We start from the raw sequence: 9,638 nt of genomic DNA on the forward strand, positions 1-9,638 counted from the left end.
GCAGCTGCAGGCCCAGCTGCATGGGCTTCTGGAGGCCTAGGCCACTCAGGGCAGTGAGGCAGTGTCCAGACGGTGCTAAGCCGCTGTCCTAGCTGCTCAGCTAGGTCTGGAGAGACTAGACCTGAAGCAAGGGCCAAGAGCCCCAACTCCCCATGTGCCATGAGAGCTAGGCATGCTGATGTCCTCTCTGAGCCTCAGTTTCCTCCAGTTGCTGAGGTTCCCCATGCGCAGCTGTCCCCGCTACCATGAACTGCTGCAGGAGACCACAGAGGCCGAAGAGTACCAGGAGGCCCTGGAGGGCTGGACGGTGAGCCGGGTTGCCAACAGGGGGTGGGGCGGGGAGGGCAGGCTCCGCTCACTCAGCCTCCTGCATCCAGGACTTCCTGACTCGCCTGGAGAACTTCACTGGGCTGTTGCTGGTTGGAGAGCCGCTCCGCAGGGCATGGAAGGTTCTGGACACACTGATTTGCCAGGTAAGCCCTTACCTCCTCCCAGCCAAGGGGTTAAAAGACACCAGCCTTTCAATCCCAGCTTTGCTAGCTGTGTTCCCTCAGGCAAGTTTCTTAACCCTTTGTTGCCTCAGTTTCCCCATCTTCACAATGGGGATGGAAACACCTGTATCAGCACCCCGAGGATTCAAACAGATTAATCCAGATAAGTACTCAGCATGTGTGTGGGCCACACAGGGGTTTGAGGATACAGGCCCATATGTACATAGGCAATTCTTCCCCCAAAGTCCAGTAACTGGAAAACCCAAAACTCAGGCAGCAGGAGCTGACCTGAAATGATGCACTGCTTGTCATTGCCTTGTTTACCCAAATTCAGGGTGTGGTGTGTCACAGTGGGAATATTGATGTGCATGATTTCAGGACTGCACCAGCCTTCACCATGTGTAATGTGCTATACACTGTTACATCTTCTCAGATCCAAAACGTCTCAATTTCAAAACACCTTTGGCTCCAGGAGTTTCAGATAGTTGCTTCTGGATCACAATGTGATGACAGTTAGTGTTATTATCACTATTTTCCACACCATGATATCCTGACCAGACCAGCCTATGAGGGAGGAGCTCAGGTACAAGGTGGGAGAAGGTCATCTATCTCACAGGCCTGGGAGGGCCAGAGAGGAGTATGAGGGCTCAAGCTGGCACATCTCCTTGTCCCCTCTCCATCTCTTCCAGCAAGCCCACGGCCTTCCCCTCCCATCCTGGGCCTCCTCAGATGTCCTGCAGACACTTGCCCAGATCTCTGCTTTGGATATTGGGGCCCACGTGGGCCCACCTCGGGCAGCAGAGAAAGCCCAGCTGACAGGGGGTGAGGTGTGGAACCAGGAGGCTGAGAGGGTGGGGCACCTTCCTTTCAGGGGTTCTAAGGGCTCTGTTCCTGCCCTGTCAGGGATCCTCCTGGATGCTATCCTCTCCAACTTCTCCCGGGTCCAGCGCCTGGGGCTTCCTCTCAAGATGGTCATGTACTCAGCTGTGAGTCCTCGGGAAGGGAAGTGGTGCCATCTGGGCACAGGGATAAGGGTGATGGCAATTTGGGTGAGGAACAACCTGTGGTCCCAGTGGAACCTCAGCTCACTGCTTTGGGTAACCCGTTATCTCCAAACCATATTCTTGGACCATATCACTAGAGGTATAGATTCAAGAAGGAGGGAGGTGATGGTGTCCTGGGAGAAAGAATTTAGCTCCTCTGGAAGGACAGGGTGTTTAATAGAGCTGTCCAGTCAGATTTTGCATCTATTTGACCAATCTTTACTGAATGAATGTCTGTAACTGGTGGGACTGCCTTTCTGGGAGAGTGAAGGAGGTTGGTGGGGGTCACTTCTAAGGAGTCTGGGAGACAACTTGGAGGCTGCTGGATGCACAAGTCTAGAGTTCAGGAGAGAGATCTCAGGGGAGGAGCCCTGTCTCAGTCCTTGGATCACCTGCAGCATGACAGCACCCTGCTGGCCCTGCAGGGGGCCCTGGGCCTCTATGATGGGCACGCCCCACCATATGCTGCCTGCCTTGGCTTTGAGTTCCGGAGGCGCCTCGGAGATCTGGATGAAGATGGAGGGTGAGGATGGGGTGGTGCCAGGGGAGTGGGTGGGACAGAACTCTCAAGAGGGATGGCATAGCTGCTGGGCAGAAGACACAGCCAGGCACTGGCCCCTGGGGGTCATGGGGGATCTTCATAGGATCGTGTTATAAGATTGACAAGGGGTAATCAGAAGCCCAGTTTCTCCAGGTTTTAAAGTCAGCAGCAGGGGAGGTAGAACAGTCTCCTTTCTCCCTTCAGGAATGTCACCATCTCCCTCTTCTATCGCAATGACTCAGCCCATCAGCCATTGTCTCTCAGCCTACCTGGATGCCCAGCCCCCTGCCCACTTGGTCATTTCCACCAGTTAACAGCCCCAGTCCGGCCTCCAGTTCACGGGGTCCCCTGCCATGGCCTCTATGAGGCTGCCACCCCATCAGGTGATAGTCCTCTGGGTTAGGGTGGGAGTGGGTCACTGAGACCTAGAACTCACGACCCACATGTTCTCCCTGCAGCCCCTGTGGTGCCCCTGCTGGCCGGAGCTGTGGCTGTGCTGGCAGCTCTCTGCATGGGACTGGGCCTGCTGGCATGGAGACCAAGCTGCCTGCGGGCCTTGGGGGGTCCTGTGTGAGCCAGAAACTGCCCCCACAGCTGACATTGGATGCTAACATGTGTGCATACCCACTGCTCTGGTCTGTGACTTATTGTGCATGTGGGGAGCAAGGGCTGGTTTCCACTGGCTTGGAAACCACAGTGGTACATGTACACATGCGTTTGTGAAGGTAGCACATGTGGGTGCATATGTGGACATATGTTGATGTCTCTGCATTTATGTCTGTATGTACACGCTGGCATGTGTCCACGTCACACACTCCTGCATTAATGTGTGACAAAGTCCAGTCCTGCTAGTGAGCCCTGCTGTGGGCCATGCCAGCACCAGCTTCCAGATGCCCTTGGATTGGGGTCAGGCCCCCGTTGCAGAGGGCAGATGTGGGATTCAAAGCCCACCTAGCCAGCTGGCACAAATCCTGACTGTGACTTGGGGTAAGGGATTGAACCTCATTTGGCAGAGCCAGGACAAATCCAGCAGGTTCTACAATCCCCCAAATTAACCTCCCAGGGACCAGCAAAAAGCAGATGGTGCTGAGGACACTCTCTGGGTTGCCTATGGTAGCATGTGGTACAATTATTTGGAGGGAGGTGGGGGCAGCTCTTTAAGTAAAATGCTGAAGATGAGGAGCCTAATGGTTATGACAGCAGGCCCTATGGGGGACATGTGCACACCCATACCACTGCCCTAACCTGCCAAACCCCTCTCCACAGGCCAGCAGACAGTGTGGCCATCCCCATCCCAGGGCCAGACCTCACTGTGGAGTGTTGGGGTGGGGAGGCTGAGGTATGGTAGGTGCTCAGTTACAGCCACTTGGCTCTCATTACATGTGGTGGCCAGGAGGCAGCTAAGGGGACTTGTGGTGGCAACAGAACCACTCCTAGCAACCGGGAGAAAGGTCTGGGAACAAGGGGAAAAGGTTGGGCTAGGGCCAACAGCCTCAAAATAGTCCTCAGTTGGAGAAGCCAAACCAACTGACTTCTACAATGGGGCAACCACCAGTTTCCCCCTCCCCTACACTGTGGAAAATCCTGCCCTGGGCCCTAAAGGCAGCCTTTGCAGACCATCCCTGACCCACCCATAATCCTGTTGTCTGTAGAGGTACTAGTAGTCACAACCTAGCCACGGGTAATTTCTGGTGGGGGCTTCTTGCTTGTAGGTTCATAAAGACTCAAAATACTATCTGGGGTTGTCACTATGATCTGAGCTGTCAAGAGCCCAGCCTCCATCAGCAGCCTATTGAACAGCCTGCAGAGCTAGGGGCCCAAGGATGTAGGTGCTGGCATGTACTTCTGTCCTCAGGACACCCCTGGATCTAGCTCATGAGAGCCCACATGGGGACACATAAACACCACAGTCCACACAGAGTGATGCCATCAGCCATTTAATGAGTGATCCTATGCACCCAGCACCAGGGTTATAGAGCCACAACCACCAGGGCTCTGCCCTTGTGGAGTTCTTTTCTGTGACTCTGCCTAAACACACTCTGAACCCAGGCCCGGAATGGCCTGGGGCCACTAGAGAAACTAGACCCACCTGGAGGGACTGGCTGCCCATAAATAGCAAACAAAACCCCCCAAAACTTGGCCATGAGGACAACCTTCACAAAGAGGAATAAATCCCAAGCGGCACCTATCCTGAAAGCATTGAGCAAAAATACTCTACAAAAACAAACAAAAAGCCTTTAAAAAAATTCTGCGCAAAATTTCTGCACCCACAGACTTGCAATAAATGGCCAACAGTGCTTGTTCCTCCCATTGGCTCTGGCCAGTGAAATCCACAGGGGTAGGTGCAATCAAGGACATCCTTCTTCTAGGGCTTTTGAACATGTCTGTCTATGGCTCACCCACAAGCAAGGTACTGACTTGCTTGGCCCCAACTCGACTGGAACCTGGCCTCCCAGCCCTGGCTGTGCTGTGTGCAGCTCCTCCCTTGGGCCTGGTCACCTGACGTGGGGTTTGTCCCTCTTCCTTGAACAGCTCCAGGACCCTCCTCCCTGCACATAGTGCCAGAGGAGCCAGCCTGAGCCTGGTGCAGCCTGGCTCCACCAGGCCTCTGGTGATGGCTTTGAGCTCTCCTGTACCTTGACTAGCAGGCTGACTAGTAAGAGCTGCAACTGAGTAAAAAGGGTATCATCAGGCAGCTTGGGACAGGGGGACAAGAGATGAGGGGGCTAAGAGTGGCTCATGACAGATCTAGCTGGACACTCTCCTCCCTGGTAGTCCAGGGCCAAGGGGCAGGAAGGACTCAGCGCTGGCACCAGGTCCCCTCTGGGACCTTGAGGTGGTAGTTGAAGACAAGAGTCACAAGTCAGGTTAGTAGCACCAGCTCCCTGGAATTTAGGGACAGGGCATGGTTCCCCATCATGCCCCTGCAGGATACAGATTATCATGAGCTGTCTGGGGTTCTCCTTGAAGCTTGGTGTATGTGGAGAACATGCAGAAGGTGTAGAACTGGTCCCCTGGCCACCTAGGTTGGTGCCAGCATTCACAGCCATGGCCTCTGCTGCTCCAAGGCAGGGGACAGCCAAGAGCCCAGAGGGATGCAGCCAGAGTGATGGCTGGGCCATACAGCACCTGGAGGAGTCACCATGATGGAGTGTGGAAGGAGGCCCGAGCTTGAAGACACACCCCTCAAGTTAAGCAAATCCCACTTCAATGAGACAATGAGCATGGGGAGCTCCTTGGTTACGTACGCCTTCAGGAGAGTCGTCTGTACGCCTTCAGGAGAGTCGTCTGTAACGCGGCCACTGCCCTCTCCGTCGCGTCCCACTGCCCTCTCCGTCGCGTCGTAAGTCTTCTTTAGAGAAATGTTGATTCAGATTTTGGGGGCCCATTTTAAAATTGGGTTATTTGTTTTTTTATCATTGAGTTGTAAATATTCTTAGTATATTCTGGGTACAAATTTCTCATCAGATATATAACTGGCAAACTGGCAAATATTTTCTCCTATTCTGAGGATTGTCTTTTCACTTTCTTGGTAGTGTGCACCCTGGTAGAGTGCTGTGGTGTCATAGCTCACAGCAACCTCAAACTCTTGGCTCAAGCCATCCTCCTGCCTCAGCCTCCCAAGTAGCTGGGACTACAGGTGCCTGCCACAATTACAGGCTATTTTTTAGACAGGGGGGTCTCACACTTGCTCAGGCTGGTCTCACAATCCTGAGCTCAAGCAATCCACCCACCTCGGCCTCCCAGAGTGCTAGGATTACAGTTGTGAGCCTCCACACCTGGCAATTTTGTAGTTTTAACTTTTATTTATGTCTTTGGTCTATTTTGAGCTAATATTTGCATACAGTGTGAAATAGGGGACCAAGTTCATTTTTTTGCCTGAGGATATCCAGTTGTCTTAGTATCACAAGTTGAAAAGACTGTTCTTTCCCTCATTTAACTATCTTAGCAGCACTCTTGTTAAAATCAATTGATCTGACCTGTTAAGGTTTATTTTAGAACTCCAGTTCTATTCCACTGACCTATAGGTCTTTCCTTATTCAAGAACCACACTTGGTTACTCTAACTTTGTAGTAAATTTTGAAATTGGGACATGTGAGTCCTCTAATTTTATTCTTTTTTTTTTGAAGATTGTTTGGCTATTCTGGGTCCCTTCGATTTCAATATGACTTTTATGATCAGATCACCAATTTCTACAAAGGATCCATCTGGGATTTTGAGAGGGATTGTATTGAATCTGTAGATCTGTAGATCAATTTGCTATCCTAACAATGTTAAGTCTTCTGATCAATAAACATGCAATGTCTTTTCATTTACTTAAGTCTTCTTTCATTTCCCTCAACAATGTTCTGCTGTATGTATTTTATATCCTGCAACCTCTCTGAACTTGTTGATTGGCTGTAATAGTTTGTGTGTACTTGCCTTAGGATTTTTTTTTTTTTTTTAGAGACAGAGTCTTACTTTGTCACCCTCGGCAGAGTGCCGTGGTGTCACAGCTCACAGCAAACTCCAGCTCTTGGACTTAGTGATTCTCTTGCCTTAGTCTCCTGAGTAGTTGGGACTACAGGCACCCGCCGCAATGCCTGGCTATATTTTTGTTGCAATTTGGCTGGGCCAGGTTTGAACCCACCACCCTCAGTATATGGGGCCTGAGCCCTACCCATTGAGCCACAGGCGCTGCCCTGCCTTAGGATTTTTTACATACAAGAACATGTCATCTGCCTAATCACCCTGGATAGAACCTCCAGTGCCATGCTGAATAGAAGTGTCAAGAGTGGGCATCTATCTTATTCCTCATCATAGAGGGAAAACGTTCAGTCTTTAGCCATTAAGTCTAATCTTAGCTGTGTGTTTTACAGCTATGTGTTTTTAATAGGTGGCCTCTATTAAGTTAAGGATGTTCTCTTCTATTTTTTAGTTCACTGGGTACTTTTTAATCTTGAAAGGGTGTTGGTATCCACCAGTAAGGTAGAGCTTTTTGTCTCTATTTTATATATTAGGACACTCAGGCTGAACAATGCTAGGCAAAATTTGGAAAATAGGAATAAGCATGCATAAGGAATAATTACATCATCAATCCCATCTCCCAAAGATAAATCACCTTTGTAGGAATAGCCGTCTAGACTTTCTTCTAAGCATAAATATTTTTAGAAAATTGTCTTTGCACCACATATACTGCCTTATTTCACTGCATAATATGTCAGACCATTGAGGGAAATATTTTCTTGAAGAGTCTGCCTTGGTGGTAGTGAGTTCCTCACACATGGAAGTATGTGAGCCGTCTGTCCACACAACGTGACGGGGGCTCTCATAGGGAATGCTTAGGGGCCAGTTTTTTCTCCTGGACTGTGAAGCCATCCAGGACTAGGACCAGGCTGAGTCATCTCACTCTTCCATGCCAGATTGGAGAAGACTTGGGGACAGTGTGATGAATTGATAGGCATGAGCCAAGGGACCCAAGAGGGAAATGGGAACCAGCTGAGTTTAAAGCTTCTTTGGGGCTGAGTCTCTTTGGGAAAGAGAATTGTGACAGAAGCATCCTAGCTTGGGTTCTACACTCAGTGGGAAAGTCTCTGCCCTTCTCTAGGCCTCCACTTTCCTATCTGTAAAATGGGAATTAAACTAAATTCTCTTATAGGCCCTTCTGCAAATAGAGACAGTCTTGCTTCTTTTCTAATCTGGATATCTTTTATTTAATTTCCTTGCCTAATTATTCTGGCTAGAACCTCCAGCTGAATAGAAGTGTTAAGAGTAGATGAAGGCCAGGTGTGGTGGATCACACGTATAATCCAGTACTCTGGGAAGCTGAGGCAGGTGGATTGCTTGAGCTCAGGAGTTCAAGACCAGCCTGAGCAAGAATGAGAACCCATCTCTATTAAAAACATAAAAAAATTAGTAGCACTATGAAGGGCACTTGTAATCCCAGCTACTCAGGAGGCTGAGGTAGGAGGATCGTTTGAGCCCAAGAGTTTGAGATTGCTGTGAGCTATGATGCTACAGCACTTTAGCCTAGGCAAGAGTGAGACTCTGTCTCAAAAAAAGAAAAAGACTGGGGTCTTGAGGCCTGAAAAGACCTTAGAACCTTGAGAACTCCCAGGACAGGCCCAACAGCCATGGAAAAACATCAGCCAACCTGTTGACATACAGCTGTGTCACACACAGAGAGTTGGTCTGCATGGAACAAACACTTGGTGACCTACCCTGGAGGAACCCTCCGTTACTGAGATGGCTCAAGAATAGGGGCATGGAAGGACTGACCAGCTTGGAGGGGCTGTGGGAGCCCTGAGCCCTGGTGGGGGGACTGGAGACCTGTAAGAACAGCCTATGACGCTTGCCGGGCGACCTGGGGAGGCCCTCACTCCTCTCGGTCTCTCCTGCCTCTGACGCTGTGATGCTGAGAGTGCATCCAGGGCCCTCACTGACTGTTGAGCATTCTTTATGCTCTGCTGCTGGTGGCTGCAGAACTGAACAAAATAATGGAGGCCGACCTGGAAGAAGCAGGACTCGGAGAGAGAGGCAGCTTGTTCTGGGAGGAAGAAGAGTGAGCTTAGGGCCACTGACACTCTCAGCCTAGACCTCGCCTCTCTCCAGGTTGCTTGGAGAGTGTGTGAGTTAACATGGTTGGCCCACACAGGGGCTCAAAAACTCCCTGTTGTCAGAGCTGGAGATTGTGCTTTTACCACATCAAAAACAGGTTCTCTTATTGGTGTAAATCTCTCGAAGGCTCCTCAAGGCTTCCGAGTATTTTACTATTTGGCACAAGACCTAAGACATTTCGTTTTCAGTCTCACTGCATCACACTGCAACCAATTTAAATGTTATGTTTCTGAAGCTGTTTGTATATGTAATTAAGGGATGGGTGAGGGAAGGTTTATTTGTCACTTACAGTATTGAGATTTCTATGAATGTGAAGCAAATACATTTTTTGTATGTAAACTGGTGGTGGCGGTGTGACTGATGCGGAGGAAACTACAGATGAGAGTAAACTGCCATACTCCGGGGACAATGCTGCCTCAGTCAGCACCGCCCTCCCTGGTGTGCAAAGCTGACCTCCTGTCATTAGTGCTTTTTATTCCCCAGGTCTCAGGAGGGCTGGAAATGGTTCCCACTCTGCAGATGAGGACACTGAGGGCCAGAGTGTGATAGTAGAGGCAGGCTGTAAACGACAGCTGACTCGCTAACCTGGGGTCCCATCTCAACTCGGCACGTACTCCTCACTCAGGACTGTAGGGACAGCAAACTTGTGGAGCTCAGAGATTGGCCAAGGGTCTGGGCTTTGCAGCTGGGAGGACACAAGTTCACAGCTTGGCTTAGCCATGTGTGATCTTGGGCAGTTCGCCTCCCTTGCCCTCAGTTTTCTCATCTGTAAAATGGGACAATAGTGGAGGCTTCTGCATAGGGTTGTGTGAAGATTAAACAATTCGTGTGTGTGAAGCACTGACAGTATTGGCTGTGGTGAGTGGTCACCTCTGGACTGGCTTCCCCACCCCTCCTGGGCCCTGGAGTCTCCTGGGGAACTTTCAACAGTACCCCACCCATATCAGGAGGATGAGTACATTGCTC

General features: G+C 50.4%; 1 protein-coding gene across 1 annotated transcript; it reads left to right on the forward strand.

Moving 5' to 3' along the window:
* The first annotated feature begins 172 nt into the window (after window positions 1-172).
* LOC100944100 (testicular acid phosphatase-like) lies at window positions 173-2,649 on the forward strand. Its single transcript, XM_003793143.1, has 7 exons — window positions 173-307; window positions 378-473; window positions 1,181-1,313; window positions 1,395-1,477; window positions 1,933-2,057; window positions 2,280-2,458; window positions 2,534-2,649. Exons 1-7 carry the CDS (start codon window positions 173-175, stop codon window positions 2,647-2,649), a joined length of 867 nt encoding a protein of 288 aa, XP_003793191.1.
* Window positions 2,650-9,638: the final 6,989 nt, after the last annotated feature.

Source organism: Otolemur garnettii, unplaced genomic scaffold, assembly GCF_000181295.1.
Source record: "Otolemur garnettii isolate 467f Iridium unplaced genomic scaffold, OtoGar3 scaffold00066, whole genome shotgun sequence".
In the NCBI taxonomy this organism is placed as follows: domain Eukaryota; kingdom Metazoa; phylum Chordata; class Mammalia; order Primates; family Galagidae; genus Otolemur; species Otolemur garnettii.